The following is a 17,560-nucleotide window of genomic DNA, read 5'->3' on the forward strand; positions in this document are numbered from 1 at the left end:
CCATCATTATAAGCACAGACATCAGCATCACATTTCTAGCAAGTCGATCATCTTCTTCTTCTTTTTTTTTTCATCATTATTTAAGACAGTAACTTACCAGACTCCTTCCTTGTCTGCTACGATGGCATGAGGGTTGAAAGGATGGAATTTGACAACATTTGGCACCCCAGAGTTCTTGTTGATGAAAATCTGATCGTCAAGGTGGCAAGAATCTGGTGAAACAAAGGGCAAAATCAGAATTAGACAAACCCTGACACAATGGTTCACATATTGCGAGTTACCCATCACATGGGGTTAGTGTTTCCTTTTGACTTCACATTAAAACGTTTGATTTTGTGAAGATTTATGTTTGGGTTGAATTTAGGCTGAATTGCTACTTGATGTTTTCACACCAGCTAATTTGCATACATCATAGGTTGCAACCTATTTCAGTATCTTAAAAACATGTGTAATTTGTAAAAAAATGCCATAAATCTTCTGTATAATGTCAGATTTGCTGACACTTCTACAATACAGCTCATCTGACGTTAGTCCTTTAACCTGTTGAGGACGGTTTGATTTTGCTACAACACACATTTCTCACAGATACCTGCCCGAGTGCACTCAGGACTAGTCTTCAACGGGTTGAATAAAGTTAATGTGTACATGAAATTGCAAATCAGTGCTTTACTGTTTGATGTAGTTGGTAAACTGAGAATAAGATGAATGACCGTTACTCACTGGCTTTTTTGAGTTGATCCCTGGCTTCTTTTCGTATCCTGGTGTTCCGAACAAACCGCCACTCCCTCTTGTGATGTAGGGTACTGAATGGATCCATCTCCTCAGGGGCCTGGAAAACAATAACATCATCACAAACAACATTTATTTATCAACAATTCATTACCACCACGACAACAATCATGCAATGGACAGTGAGGCAGAGATTGCTCATTCATCAGATAGTTCATTATGTTGATTCTGTTGTCACTTACTGGTCCACTACAAACACAGAACAAAATAAAATGCTGATATTATTTGCCATGATCAGACTCAAAGATGGTTTGGGCATTCAATCACTGAAATGAAATATAGCAAGAAAGCTACTGAAAACTGCTTATTCAAGAGTGGCGTGCCACTGGAATTAAATGGAGTCAGAAGGGGTCTAAGCTTACAATCCTAGGAGAATCTATGTCAGAGGCTGTTTGTTTGAAATAAAAGTACTGCAATCACTACGCTATGATCAACTTGATCATATTAACATGCATTTTTCTGTGTTCCCTTACCATTCAACAGTGAGTGGGTGGGGAGGGAGTTAATATGGAAAAGAATGATACAATATGCTCGAGTGAGTAGCATCTTTGTGAATACCTAGTGTATTATAGCAGGAAAAAAAAAGTGACAGGTACAAATGAGAGTTCATCCCCCCAATGACGGCCTCCTGATCCAGTGACAAGCACTAGAACTAATGTGATGGAAGTTGATGCCTCAATTTAGAGGATAAATCTATGTGTATGTTTTCAAAAGTGATTCGTCGATTGACTGTACCATGCAGAAATAATAAATGAAATGAAAATAAAATGATATCTAGCTACTACTACAGTTTGTTCATGGTCTGCTCTGCATCTTCTGATGGCTTAAAAGGTCATTCAGAAGTCATACACCATCAATGACAGGAGTTACCTACCTTCATCACAGACTTGGCAAAGTATTTACAGCACCATTCACTGAACTCTGTGGATATCAGTACATCCTTGTTTGTGGGTCCCTCATCAACATCATCGTAAGTCTGTGATATCAGCAAGAGAGAAAAGGTGAAAATGGTAGATGTATTTATTTACCATTTGTTTCTCATAACAGTAAGCAATTTATACTTCTGGTAGCACTAAAGTCACAATTGTAATTTGTTTCTAGCAAAGAACATATGCACAACAATTTGCACCTGAATGTTGTTATACAGTACACAGTGATTTCAGCACAAATTGGTCATGCGGATAAAAGCAATTGCACAATCTTTCTCATGTTTTTACACCCGACACTTCACATTCTCCACACCAAACTAAACTTCACTTCACCAACACTTTAATTATAATTCAGCAAAACACAAAGTAAATTTTCTTTCAATGCTAACATTCATTTGCATCTGAATGCTTGGAAAATATGTGAAGGATACAGAAAAAAAAAAATTGTACGGCATAAAAAAAGAAGAACATTGATAGGAATTTTTGAGCAGTTGTCTCAGGAGAACTCAGTATTATCACAAAAAATAAGGAAAATTGCTGCACACATACATAAAGCCAGCATGATTATATTTTTGAGAATTGCAACATAATAGCTCCCTCTACAGTCAGAGTTTATCAGACAAGTCTTCATGTTGGGGATTTCTATTTGTCTTATGACTGGCAAACCTATACATTAAGAACACTCACCACACTGGGCCCCTTGTCAAAGAGTTTCCTGGTCCTTGAGAAGTGGTGTGAGTACGGGTACTGGTGGCCAAGAGGAGGAGGGTTAGGGGGCCTCTCTGGCGGAGGCTGCTCCCCGGGCCTCAGAGGTACCGGGCGCATGATCTCATTTGGGATGTTGATGCTTTCATCTGGTGGGGAGTCACTGTGGGGAACAGAGGAGGAGGGACTATAAAAGTTACTCCTAAAATAGTTTGCAAAAATTTTTGCATTACATAGTGTCTGTCTGTATACATGGACAATTCACAAGAGGTATTAGGTGGGTGTGGTCATTCATTAAAAATTCTACTACTAATGTACCTCAAATACACAATAGTTCGAAGCAGTTTGTACATCTGCAAAACTTCCAAAACTGAGTACAATGCAACAATGATATCAATACTCACACATCCCATGCGGCACACATGCAAAACTTCTATTCAGGTATACTAAAGTTTTCTCTATATCCAACTTATTATTTTTGGTGAAAGAGAACTGACTCAAAAGCTGACACGACATCAAGTGAGCATCAAGCCAAGCAGAACATTTAATATTCACAATGCTGAGTTACATCACTGTGTGTAACGGACTTACCGGTATAATACTACATCTAAATAGGTGTACATGACAGGTTATAAGAATTCTACAGGTCAAAGGTAGATACGCTATGCATGATCAACTCAGCAAAAACCAATTTCATATACAGTCAAACCTGTCGATAGCGGCCACCCAAGGGATACGGAAAAAGTGACCGTTATAGACAGGTGGCCGCTATAGACAGGTAATCCAACTTTGTGTGCATTGCCTACATGTACATGTATCATCGTTGTATATACATGTACATTTATGTGTGTACGTATGCACACGTGTGTATCATGTATAGAACAATGCCGGTGTTTATGAAATTGTTGCACAGTACACTAGTTGTAGCATGCGCACAGTCATGAATTAGTGCATTATTGTGACTGAATAAGTGATGAATGCAACGGTGGCGATCACTGAATGTTGCCCAGAAATGACTGGCACGGCTAAAAAGCAGAAAAATACCCTGAATTATCGGCTCGGCTACGGCTCTATCAGGTTTTTGGCCGCTATAGACAGGTTAAAATCTACCGCGGGAAACAAAATCTGTGGCCACTGGCCGCGTTAGACAGGTGGCCGCTATACACAGGGTCTTTAACATGGCTTTTCTCTCGGGGGGATTTTTCAGTGGCCGCTATAGACAGGTGGCCGCTATAGAGAGGTGGCCGCTAAGGCAGGTTTGACTGTACTTAAACAAGGAAAAGTAGAAATTACGCGGTGCGTAATATATGTCCCCGCCGGAAGTAGCATTTTGTAGCAAAATGTGCAATATAGGCAAAAAATCAAGGTCAAAGGTCAAAGAAGTCAAAGGTCAAAATTCTGTGTAAAAGTTTTGAAGCCCTCACCTAGTGCCATCACATAAAGTAAACGGAATCGAAATCGGGTTAGAAATGGCAAAGGAGTAGCATTTTATAGCCAATGTACAATACAGGTCAAAAATCAAGGTCAAAGGTCAAAGAGGGCAAAGGTCAAAATTCTGTGTAACGTTTTGAAGCCCTCACCTAGTGCCATCACATAAAGCAAACGGAATCGAAATCAGGTTAGAAATGGCGAAGGAGTAGCATTTTGTAGCCAATGTACAATACAGGTCAAAAATCAAGGTCAAAGGTCAAAGAAGGCAAAGGTCAAAATTCTGTGTAGAAGTTTTGAAGCCCTCACCTAGTGCCATCACATAAAGCAAACGGAATCGAAATCGGGTTAGAAATGGCGAAGGAGTAGCATTTTGTAGCAAAATGTAGGTCAAAAATCAAGGTCAAAGGTCAAAGAAGGCAAAGGTCAAAATTCTGTGTAACGTTTTGAAGCCCTCACCTAGTGCCATCACATAAAGCAAACGGAATCGAAATCGGGTTAGAAATGGCGAAGGAGTAGCATTTTGCAGCAAAATGTACAATATAGGTAAAAAATCAAGGTCAAAGGTCAAAGAAGTCAAAGGTCAAAATTCTATGTAGAAGGTTTGAAGCCCTCACCTAGTGCCACCACATAAAGCAAACGGAATCGAAATCGGGTTAGAAATGGCAAAGGAGTAGCATATTGTAGCAAAATGTACAATATAGGTCAAAAATCAAGGTCAAAGGTCAAAGAAGGCAAAGGTCAAAATTCTGTGTAGCAGTTTTGAAGCCCTCACCTAGTGCCATCACATAAAGCAAACGGAATCGAAATCGGGTTAGAAATGGCGAAGGAGTAGCATTTTGTAGCAAAATGTACAATATAGGTCAAAAATCAAGGTCAAAGGTCAAAGAAGTCAAAGGTCAAAATTCTGTGTACAAGTTTTGAAGCCCTCACCTAGTGCCATCATATAAAGCAAACGGAATCGAAATCGGGTTAGAAATGGCGAAGGAGTAGCATTTTGTAGCAAAATGTACAATATAGGTCAAAGGTCAAGGTCAAAGGTCACGACTGAAATTCTGTGTAGAAGTTTCAAAGCTCCCATGTAGTGCTATCATATAAAGCAAACAGAATCAAAATTGGCTCATAAATGACAGAGAAGTAGCAAATTGAAGATTTTGATCACACACGGACGCACACACGGACACACGGACGCACGGACGGACGCACGGACGGACGGACGGACACACACACGTACGGAGCCCGTTTCATAGTCCCCTGCTCGAACTCGTTCGGCGGGGACAACAAAATCCACGCAATCTGTTATTCAACAGTGGTTCATATCCATCCTTTTGCAGTAACAAATTAGCATTAACCTATACAGAAGCTGGTTTTGTGTAAGTTGCATTTTGTCCAAGGTTACAGTGGATTTGATTAGGCATGTTGGCTACATTTGTAGAACCAAACAGGCTGAAGTTTGGACACTGTGCAATGATTCTACTGAGTTCATGAGTTGTACACCAGTCCACTGAGCAAACTGGGAGAAGCTAGGCTAAGAGCCGAGCCAATGAACCGAGAGACCCAGCTAGCTTACCTCATAGCTTGAGGCTGGACTGCTGTCTGGTTCCTGGTAGGACTCGACGGAGCGGAGGCTGTCCTCCTGCTATCTCGCATCTGCTGTGGTTTGGTCGTTATGGTGGCCTGTATAACAACATATGTATTTAGAATCACTCACAGTAAATGACGGGGAGAAAAACAGGGTCTGGGCATTAATAATATGCAGGTGACTCCCGTTACAATGAAGTTCTCGGAACAGGCAATTTTCTTTTGTCACATCAACATTTAATTATTGCTAAACTAGAAATGTCGCTACGGTGACTGGTGTATGCCTCCGCCATAATGCATGGTTCTCCTAATAGGTCTATAGCACAATGTCTTGACAATGTGTGATGACAGTTTCACACAATTGGCAAAATATTAAAATGACAGGTTTGCCACAAATGTGCTGAATGTTCACTTTCCTAGAACTAGGTTCAATTGGATGAATGATTAAAACGTCAGAGTGTAGGTATTTGGGGGAACTGATGATTTTCACTTGACTTTTGACCCTTTTACAAGTTTATGCATTGAGTAATTTTCAAGGTATTGAGAAAAAGTATAATTTCAGTATCAAATGGTAAAATAGTATTATCGAAACCTGACCTTTGACCTTTGACCCCACAGTTCCAAAGAGAATCACTGTTAGGTAGAACATGCATAAATATGTAAGTTTCATGATAATACCTTGAGTTACTTTTGAGATATGGAGGAAGAAGTGCAATTTAGCACTTTCACTTGACCTTTGACCTTTTGGCAAGAAACTTCCCACAGAATATATATTGGGTTATACATGCATACATCAAGTTTTAAAAAAATCCTTCAGGCATTGCATAAATATAAGGAAAGTAGTGATATTTTGAGGAGTTGACCTTGACCTTTGACCCCCCCCCCCCCGACCTTTGACCCATGACCCCCAACTTCCCTAGATAATCACTGCCCATCGGTACATGCATATATACTAAGTTCCATGAAGATACCTTGAACCATTTGCGAGATATGGAGAAAAACATGAAATTTCAACCTTTTTTTCACAAAATGACCTGTGACCTTTGACCTTTGACCCTGTGACCCTAAAATCGAAACAAAGTATTATCCCCCCAGGATATACCCTCATACCAAGTTTGATGCAAAACCACCTCATGGTTCTTGAGATATCGACAAAAACAAAACGGGACGGACGTACGGACGTACAGACGGACGGACGACCCAAAAACATAATGCCTCCGGCCACTTCGTTGGCGGAGGCATAAAAAAAAAAAAATAAAGATATAAACTAGAGAAACACTCTGAGAACACAGACCTCTGCCAAGCATGCAAATCATTTTCACCACTGATCTTGTTCTTCCATAGAGATATCAGTGATTTCCACCCATAAGTACTTATAGCATTGTGTGCTGAAAGTCACCTGATTTCCCAATATAGAAGCCTTTGTTACGTCATAAACCCTCAGCTGCACGGCGCGCCTCACCCCAGCAGAAACTAGAGCACGCACTTTAGTGCGCGCAGGCAAACCTCATATACGCACAGCCTGAACTCCCAAGTTCACTGACCCTACCTGCCAAAATATAAAAAATCCTTCATAAATTCCCCTCAAATTATCGGATCACTACCAAAAGTTAATCGTTTGTTACTTGTGTCATTCTCAACCTTTCCTGCAAGTTTCATCCCAATCCGTTAACTACTTTTTTAGTTATTTTGCACACGGACAAACTAACTAACAAACTAACTAACTAACCAACGAACACACAAACCAACGTTTACGAAAACATAACCTCCTCCCTTGGCGGAGGTAATAACAACTTTTGGAACAAAAGTTTTACTTTCTTGTAACAAGATCTTTGTTATAACTGTGAGCAGGAGTGCATTGTACATAGGAATTTATTCATCTGAGAACTCACCTAATATACTATCTACTGAGAACTACATGACAATATTCCGAGATATGACTATGGAGACACATTAGAGAGTAAAATACATTGAGGGCACACTGATAGGTCCTGAAAACAGCACTGACATTGTTTGGAGTTTGCTTCTGGGACTGCTGGTCCTTGTCTTACCTTCAGGTTGACCGCATTGACCAGGGTCTGGGCCAAATTTTTGACCTCTGGATGTGGGTCTTGTGTGAGGAGGAGAATGACCCTCCAGATCTGGACGAAGATGTTGGAACTGAAGACAGTGGTCAGTGAGCCGGTGGACGGTACTCTGGCAAACTATAAGAAAAGACAGAGTTATTCCTTTTTAAACAAATGAAATAACTTTTCCATTTGTAAGACATGAAATTCCAGCAAAGTCACAACCATTTCATTTACATCTGTAATCTCTTCAAGATTACATCCTTACATATATCAGCAGTTCACATGTGCATATAAGGTATCTTATCTCCTCTTCCTGCCTCTTCACAACTTCATCTACCACCCTCAAGCAACAGGAACCAGTTCACTGTTTGGCACTATTCATTATAAAATGGTTATATAGATCCTAATCAAAAGATTGGCTGAGAGCAATCACATGACCAGTCTTTACCATTGACTGCATACTAAAGACTGCTCAGACATATGTATGTGACTGTTGCTTGCCATAACCATGCTAAATGACATCACAATTGCATACTTTAGCAATGCGCACTCGGTCAATTACAAGCAAGCACTCAATCACCTACTTAACCCTTTGAAGACAAGTCCCGAGTATACTTGGGCAGGAATCTATGGGAAATGCGTGTTGTAGCAAAATCACACCATCCTCAACAGGTTAATGCAAAGAAATTTGTGTTCAGTATCAGTGTGTTTGAAACACCATAGTAAATACCCTCGAGTGCGCTGCATCTCTACTAAAGCCCTCTCACCTGTGCATTATTTGTATATCTTTTATCACAAATGATAAACTACACCTCCCTTCCTGCTCTTCCTATAGATATATCTATGCCATACAATCCTTTCACCATGAATAAACCAGGTAAAAAGTGACCCTTATCCTCTTCCTCTGTACATCACTCCAATACTGAACATTCTTTCATTATGAATGAATGGCTTCTCTATTACATCCATCACCCAATCCTCTCTCACCTTTCCCACAGGGTTGGGTGGGGTCAGGAAGTCCCCCTGGCTCTGTGTTCCCATGGAGTTGATGCTGCCGGAGGAACCACTCGTGCCACTGCTGGAGGGTGACCTTGACCCTGGAGGAACTGCAAGGTGAGAAGGTCAAAGTTTGCTGGTAAGTTTTCTTAACACACCAGTGCTTACCACAGAGGCTGAGGGTGGGACTATTATATTGGTGGTATATTAGCAGCTGTGGCATTTACATGCATTTTGATTTAGCAGTCCTTGTTTGCACAGAGGCATGATGGGAATGCAAACCATCATTGGATCATTTGGGGAAAGCAGACAGTCCACCAGTAGAACATATCAAACAATTACTTCTGGGTCTGAATATGGCATTTCTACAATTAAGTAAGGCAGCTCTTCATCTCTCTATAGCAACGCTATACAGGTATATACTGTTAAGCACATGCCAGGCAAGGGAAAAGGAATTTACAAAACATTCTGATTCTTTCTATAATAGGATTAGGATCAGGATCAGGATCAGGTTTGATCTATGCAATGCTATGCTGAGACCAGCTGCCATCCAAAGGTGAAATTTCGGCTATCTAGAGAGAGAAAAGCCCATCTCCCAGAGAAATTTCCCAGAATTGGTGAGACTGTGAAAAGGCTGCTCCTTCTCATTTTTTTTTAAAGCTGATCACATGGTCACACAGCTATCTACAACTGTCGTGCCAATGGTTCATGTTTAGCCACTCCTTTTTCTTCACTGGCCAGTAGCTCACACCTGCAGTTTCTCATCACCAACCAATCACAGTGAGAGCTTCCCTTGGTGGGTGTGGCCATGTCTGACATGGTCCAATGAAAACTATAGTAGTAATACAAATTTAGGCATCCTGGGTTCTTGGTGTCTGAAACCAGTGATGCCAAGAAAGAAAGATACATTGTTGAGCTTGAGACAGGCATGCAGACAGACAAAAGCAACATCACTAACATGCTAAGAGTATCATGCTCTGTTTTCAAGAAAGGTAGCTCAATCGATCAACAAGTACTGTAAAAGTGGATATTTTCGCGCGACTAACTTTTCGCGCTAGGCCGGGTCAGAAGAGTTTCGCGTGTTTTTAATTCCGCGGAATCAAGACATCACGCACAGAGACGTATGGCAAGCAAAAATATTCGCGTGTTTTTATTTTCGCGCTAGTTTCTGGTTGCGCGAAATGCGCGAAAATTTCAACACCGCGAAAATTTCAACATTTACAGTAATACATTTGCAGAAAGAATGCACATGCAAACAATGCAGAAAAGAACATAATTTCACACAAGCTTTGGTTTGCTTTGCCTGCATTTTGAAAAACATGCTATGCGACAAGTGTTTTCATGTGAAATGATGCAAGCCTTTCTTTTTTTTTCCACATTCCTGAGAAAATCTGTATCCTAAGGAAAATGCACAATTAGTTTAAAACTTTAATGCACTGGAAGTAGCTTCTTCTTAAAAAAAAAAGAAAAAAGAAAACAAAATTAATGCTATATAGTTTGAAATAACAACACACAAATATCAATATCTATAATCTGTTGGCACAGTTGATCATTAGATGTAACATTCACTGCGGAATTAAGGTGAAATAATAGCCAGAATCACAATAACATCTGCTGGATCAATCCTAAGAGATATAGGGAGTAAATAGTGTTGAAGCAGTAGTAGTAGTAGTAGCAGTAGTCTTAGTAGCAGTTTTGTTTTTCAATGGAAACAAGTATAAACAGAATGTGGTAAATTAGTTAACATTGTACCCTGACAAGAAAGCATCTTAAAGGGATCGTATAGTTTTGGTTGAGACCTAATTTCAGGTTTCTAACATTTTTTGGTGAGATAATGAGAAAGCTCTTATGAAATATGTAAGAGCATGTAATTCTATGAGGAATTCAACGTTTATTTGATTAAAATTGGTTTTGAAATGGCGGAGATATCCAAAAAAGATCAATTCCAATAAAGTGTGGGACCCACACTTTATTACGATTGCTTTGTTTTACTTTGTTTGAGGATGTTTCAGTCGTTCCAAACCAGATTTTCATCAAATAAACTTTGAATTCCTCTTAAAATGGTATGCTCTGTACTATATCATAAGTGTTTTCTTGGTATCTCGCAAAAATTTTAAAGCCCAATTTTCATCTCCACCAATACTGTACCATCCCTTTAAAATATAGTGTTATGTACTATCTTCTACCCTGGTTGATTCTCTTTTAGTTAGATTTACATGAAAACAGACAAGTAACACACAGACAAATGAGAAGCGTCACAAGTAGTCGAGAAAAATCAAGCTTGAAAAGAACGGCTGAGTTCTGATACTCCTCAAATAATCCCATTGCTGGGTGTCTCATTTTCCTTATATAGATGAGGTTTATCCAAAAATTACATTCAAATAACATTACACTAATATAACTTTGAATAAGAGGCAAATGTTTGCTGGGTAGTGAGTAACACTTACAAACACTTGCTCGCAATTGAAGAGGCTAAACATCCAACAGGATTTTATGAGGTGGAAAAATTTTCAAGCAACATTAAACATTCATGCATACTGGCGTGACCGAGCATCTGAACGTTGTGGGGCAAGGCGCATAGCGTGAGACCACAGTCGAGTCAAGCTTAATACAGATATCAGGCAATAAGATGAAGGATGTGAAAAGATGTCATTCCTGGGGTGCTTGACCCATGCAATCATTCTGATGATTTGTGACAAGGATACATACGTAGTCCCCTTGGTGGCAAATCTTGTAGCTGTCTATGGAACATGCTTATCTGTGTCTTAAACCATCCCATCCATGATTAGCAAGAGGTATTTCTATATGATCTTCAGGTCAATGTGTACAGCAAAGAACAATTCCTCAACTATTGGAAGACACCAGCAAGTCTTTTCAGATATCAACATTTCTTTCAAGGGCATTATCATACACATACCCCAAATTAATGCCCAATAGAAACTTCACACTGCATACTGGCACATAAATTTCTGGCACTTGTGATGTCAAAAACCAGAATTCATAGACCTTATAATCAGATCATTTCCCCCCCCCCCCTTTCTAAGCTACAGCAAGCTTGACAGTGCGGAGGACTGCATAAAATAATTTATCCACAGCATCCAAATTTTGAATTGCACCCAGAATCATAATACAAATGACTTCATTTTCACATGTGCCTTGAGATTGAAGCGAGTTCTTGGAGGTTTTCTGGAGATCTTTTGTGTTCAATATAGTCAAGAGCTTCTGAGAGTGATCTGAAAGTGTTTCAACAAACTTCTAGCTCACTCCATCAGAGTTCTATGATACTCGGGTGACAGCCTCTAACATGAAAGAAGTTTCACCCAGGTTCTGGTATTACATTAAATAATCATTGTCTTCTATTACAAAAAACAAAACAAAAAACAAACAACCCAACAACATATAAACAAAAGTCACTGATAGAAATAAACCAGCTAAAACTGAATGACAAATAGGGATAATACATTAAAACATTAATGAACACAAAGTAGGGAAACAACAGATTTAAATATTGTGAATATACATAGGAAAATAAGGGAGGAGATGTAAAAGATATATTTGTTGTTTAGACAGTAAACTCTCAAAAAGCGATGTTCAAGTTTCTCCCAGGTTTAAGTTGGATTTGCTGGTCAATCTCACAACGCAAGGTGTATTATCATTTTGTGGTATGGTTTGCCTATACCAAATTTGTGTGAATTCCACTGCCTGTTTTGTAAGTTGTCATTCGAAAATAATACACTTGATTCAGTTGTCCTTAGACCTGTGAACTAAAATCACATCATTTCAGCTTGGTATGGTTACGTCAACATGGATCAATCAGAGATCTCATGCCATGATCTGGGTGGAGCTAGAAAGAGAAATGCTCGTGCATGGGATGGTTGGATAAATTATTAGCAGACGGCCTTTGGCACCGGTCCATGACAATGGCCTGAAAATAGAGAAGCATCCATGAATGGTACGAGATGGGTGTATGTATGTCTGTTTGTCTGTCTATGTGCATGTGTGAGAGAGAGAAACAGAGAGATACAAACAGACAGACAGACGGACGGACAAACAGAGAGAGGTATGGTGAGATGGGAGGAAGGAAAAAATTATAAGCATCTGAAATCAGAATGTGAGAAATGGGCAGCGATACCATTCAGGTGCTGAAGGTTGTTCCCGCTGGAGGTACGGGGGAGGACCGACGTGGCCTTCCTCACGCTCATTACGGCTACAGAGGCCCGACGTAGATGGTCTGGAAGTGGGGGGAGGGAGAGCCCTTTTAACATAAATTTTGGCCAACTAACTTTCACAAGGATCCATGTCAAGTGACCTTCCATTTCATGTACTCTTTATTAACTTAAAGCACACATACTGGGGTCAAAATCAACCAGTCCCAACTAAGCAAGTAGACTTCATTCGTGAATATGATTTTTGTGCTGGGCCTGCAAACTGCTATGTGTGTTTCTCCAGAAAGTTCCTATGAAAACACCCACGATAAAAAGAGATCATCTTTTTCAGGATTAAGTTTTTTTTTTTGCTTTTTTTTTTAATTGCTTTATATCTTTTCAGAATGGATCCAAGTCACAAATAGTCCCCTTTGATATAACATCATAACCTGGAGAATATTACTGTCTTTTCACATTCATCCTAATCAAGACCGATTTTTCTTATTTTTTGAAGGAAAATTTGACACTGAAATGGCGTTAGGCACTAAGTACGAGTCAATCAAGCAAGATTCAGACTGAAGTTAATTTATCCCAGATGTTTGCTCGAAGCTCACCCAAAGAACCTTCCAATAATCATACTCTGACCTAAGATTCTTCTACTAGTCAGTCTTTGAAGATATCAGACAGAATAACTCTAGAGTCATCACCCATCTACGGCCTACAAAACTTTCCTTACTCCCACTTTACAGCTAACCCTACAGTCCTCGCCATATTGCCAGTATTACTGGCACATACACCTTAACAGTAAACCCATGTTCCGAGAAACTGAAAACAGTGAGGGCACGATCACTATCATCAACTTGGGACATGATTTCATTCATTCTGAAACAAAATTTTGGGAAAATGAATAAAAATAAAAAGAGAAACTACAAAAGTGGTAATGATACGGGAAATTGAAGCAGAGAAAGATGGCAATCTTTCCATGAGGAGAGGGAGAAAGATGAAACTAAAAAGACCAAGAAAACTGAAAAATGCTGCCGTTATCAGATCAGATCATTTCACATTTGCAAAGGTCTTTTGAAAAATCATCCCACGACATCATGTACAGTGACAATTCAGACAAATTGCACAATGCACACTTCATTACTGAAAGGCAAAAGTGAATACGGAAAAAGAGCAATATGTCCTTATGAAAACCCAAGAACTTTCTGGGTTCATACTCCTTTAGTAGAAAAAACCTTATGCAAATGGAAGCAAAGTTTGTAACTTGAGTGAAAGCTCAGTTCAGTCCTTGGCACTAGCATGATATTTCAAAGGCACACCATTACACACAATGTTCTATGCTACCCTACTATCATTAAAGCCCTACAATGGCATCACAAATAAATCTGCTTGTTAGGAATGAAGGTGTTATTGACACACCACACTAAAATGCAGTACTGGTATACATTTCCTTGGTAATGTGTTGCACATTAAGAGAATATAGGTCAATATACTGCAGGTTGGCATTTAGTATTCAAACTTGTACATACACAGACAGCCATGGAATACACATCACTATCTACTGCACTCTAGGCTTACAATATAACTGACTTACCTGCTTCTCACACAATCTACTGTATGAGCTGTTATTTTCGTGCGAGTTTAATTTTCATGAATTTTGCGAATCACAGTTGGACCGCGAATTTATCAACCAACACGCGAAAATGTCACCATACGCTAAAGGTACACTGTAGTATTGCGTTTATGAAGGCCCCTGCATAAATTCGCAAAAACAACATCTCGCGAAAATGTCTGTGACCTCCTCATTCGTGAAAATATCTGTAAGCGAAAGTAACAGTGTATACAGTACCATACCTACTGCAGAATGATTGGTCCACCCATGATACTCTGGGTTCCTTGGGTTTACTTCAGTGACTGCCTAAAAGGCATTTTCCCCCCTCTTTTTGCAATTAATGTATGCTCTCTTTGCAATTTTTCTAACACGATTTTATAAATACTGCAAATACACTTCCACAGCATCAAGTTCACATATAGTTGTATGACAATACGCTGTGACTGTTTTGTAACACCAGCTACAGCCCTTCAAGAATAGATAGATAAATATGTCATGCAAACACAAACTACAATTATGACTAATCATTCACGACTCCCTTTCAAGTAAAAGAGCTCCTTGTTCATGCTTTAGTTGGCATGCTTACCCATATCCTGATGCATATATTTTTTCACACAGATTTAATGTCAGTCATTGCATGCTAAACAGGCAAAAAAAAAAAAGACAAAAAACCCACACAACCAACATAGTAGTCACATATTCCCTGTAATAGAGAATAGCTGACTTCAAAGAAAAGATTTCAAATGTAATGCACATATTTCCATATTCCCTCTATCTCTCTCCCCTGTCTCTCTTTCATATATATGAAATATTTAATATATAATCTAACTATTTGAGAAAATATCACTCTCATCACACAATCCCCCTTACTACTTGATATTTTAGAAAGCCACACGGTTACCACCTCCCATTTTTTAAAATTTAGCCCATAGTTATTCATCAGTAGTTGTTGAATAGAGTGATGTATTGAAAGAACTGTGCATTTTACCAGAAAACAGCAATATCATATTTGCTGTTTATCCAGAGAAGACTTCTATGAAATTTATCAAAAAAGAAAGAAGACTTGAATCTGTGAGATATAAAACTGAAGAAATATCTAGTTCTACCCTGGCAGGCTTTGTAGGTACTCTATACCATTGGGAGCAGTGATTATAAAAATGTTCAAGATATCACATTTGATGCATATGTGTAGGTCAGTTTCATCATAAAACATCCTACCACGTAAAAAATTCGCAATAAAGTCTAAATTACACGGAGATATCACTATTTTCTCACTAACCATAATTGTAGATGATTTAGTGTAGAAACATTCTTATTATAACAGTTACTATTGTTCACATTTTGTATATTTAACAATACTTAACATCAATTATACTGACTCAAATTTTTACATTGGTTGTTTCTATCCCTAACTCACATTTTAGAACTATTTTGAAGCATTGAATCTGGGTTTTAATTTCTTATGCAAATGGTAAACAATGCCTTAAACTATGCAAAATGCCATTCCTTTTTGTTTCCTTTTTACCGCAAAATCAACATAAAGTGCTATTTGCAAGTTCTAAAATAATGCATGTGTCAAGAATTCTATAAAACTAATAAGTTGGTACAATGATTTTAGCAAATATTTGACTAACATAAAATCTACAAATAATCAAATCTACGACACAAATATGGCACTTAACAAAATCAAAACAAAACAAAAAAATACAACTAATCTGTGGTATTTCTAATCACAGATCAAATAAGTTGGCTCAAAACAAAAGGAACAAAAGTTGGCAAAACAAAACATATATGAATACTCGGCTATGCACTATTGATTGGAGGGGCTGTGTGAAGTTGGCGCTGAGCTGAAAACTATATTTTTTTTCTTTTTTGGTGATGGTGGTGGTGGTGGTGTCAGTGTTTCTATTCGGTGCTAAATCATGAACGAGATCTCTGTACCATTTGGTCTGAGTGAGTCATGGACCACAAGCCACCCACCAGACGTGACAGCAGCACCCAGCGGTGCCCGGTTCTCGTCCGAGCTCTGCTCCTCCTCGATCATCTGCCGAGCAATGGCGGCAAACTGTGCCTCAGATTGCTTGATCAGCTGGTATAGCGCCACCACCAGTTCCTGGATGGGACAGTGAAGATGAGTAATGCATTTATACCTCTCTTGGAAGTGGTTGGAGATTTTTCATCAGTCATAATGCTACTCAAGAGTACATGGTGAGCAAAGAAAAGGACAGAAAGTAATAAAGGAGCATTGAAGAAAAGTATACACAAGGACATTATTGTTTACATGACATAAGATGGAGCAACTGTCAATCCATGTTGATTGATCACAAACAAGGGCATATCGCCAACATAAGTCAGCATCATGGCATTATGATTCTCAAGAAATATCCCTACTTGCCAGCTAGTTACCTATATATCCATCTAAACAGCCATGCTTTCTGATTCTTACTTTGAGCCCCCTGCACACTACGACCTGAGGTCACACAACCTTCCAACCATGAGACAAGGTCATGCGACCTGGCACACTATTCAACCTGACCTTAGGACCTGAAACTGCCTCCCGGGCGCTTTAGCACACAGCACGCGCAGTTAGCTAGTTATAAATGCACAACTACTTGAAAAAATTCAACATGCCAAAACCATCAGGTTGTGTGACCTAGTTCTACGACCCGACACTTGGGCGTTTGGTGATGTCAAACCGACAGTCGGAAGGTAGTGCAATGTGCGGCAGCCTTTAAAGGTACAAGAGCCTGACAAGGGAAAGCCACACGTGTTATAGCTAGGATACAATTTTATTTCATTATTTATTTCATGAAAGGAGAATGAAACCCAAACATATACGCGGATTGAAAGAATGCACCATTAATGGTAGAACACATCAGTGAAGTTTTGAGGAAAATTAGATTAAGCTATTTAGAATTCAGGAATTAGGAAGTAGGGAATTTTCAAAGTTTTGGTTCCGCCATCACTGGATGAGAAGACTACAACAGTTTGTGACATAACACATGGACAGATGATATAAAGTAAATACAAAGAGAATTCCAGAAAATTTCAGTTTTATATAAAGTACATATTCCCTCGACTTGCTACTGACATATTTTAGGGGTAATATTATTCCCCTTGCTTTCTGAAAAAGATAAGTCAAATACTCTTTCATTGTGTTACAAAAGTGTAAATATCTTGAATTCTCTTTATATTTTGTTTATATCATTATGTTGCAGTGACATCACAAGCCCTTGTAGTCTTCTCATCCAACGATGGAAGAACCATAACTTTAGAAATCCCTAACTTTTGAAAGGATTGCTC

At 39.0% G+C, this 17,560-nt stretch overlaps 1 protein-coding gene across 1 annotated transcript in view; it reads right to left on the reverse strand.

Moving 5' to 3' along the window:
* LOC140231951 (regulatory-associated protein of mTOR-like) overlaps positions 1–17,560 on the reverse strand; it is a 59,820-nt gene that overhangs the window by 11,004 nt on the left and 31,256 nt on the right. Inside the window, exons 17-25 of the mRNA XM_072312098.1 lie at positions 16,199–16,370; positions 12,630–12,728; positions 8,489–8,607; positions 7,484–7,636; positions 5,422–5,528; positions 2,406–2,586; positions 1,664–1,765; positions 721–829; positions 98–212 (exon numbers count right to left, since the gene is read on the reverse strand). Of these exons, the coding sequence (XP_072168199.1) occupies positions 98–212; positions 721–829; positions 1,664–1,765; positions 2,406–2,586; positions 5,422–5,528; positions 7,484–7,636; positions 8,489–8,607; positions 12,630–12,728; positions 16,199–16,370 (1,157 nt within the window). The remainder of the gene's footprint in view (positions 1–97; positions 213–720; positions 830–1,663; positions 1,766–2,405; positions 2,587–5,421; positions 5,529–7,483; positions 7,637–8,488; positions 8,608–12,629; positions 12,729–16,198; positions 16,371–17,560) is intronic.

The sequence above is a fragment of the Diadema setosum genome, chromosome 8 (assembly GCF_964275005.1).
Source record: "Diadema setosum chromosome 8, eeDiaSeto1, whole genome shotgun sequence".
NCBI classification, from domain to species: Eukaryota; Metazoa; Echinodermata; class Echinoidea; order Diadematoida; family Diadematidae; genus Diadema; species Diadema setosum.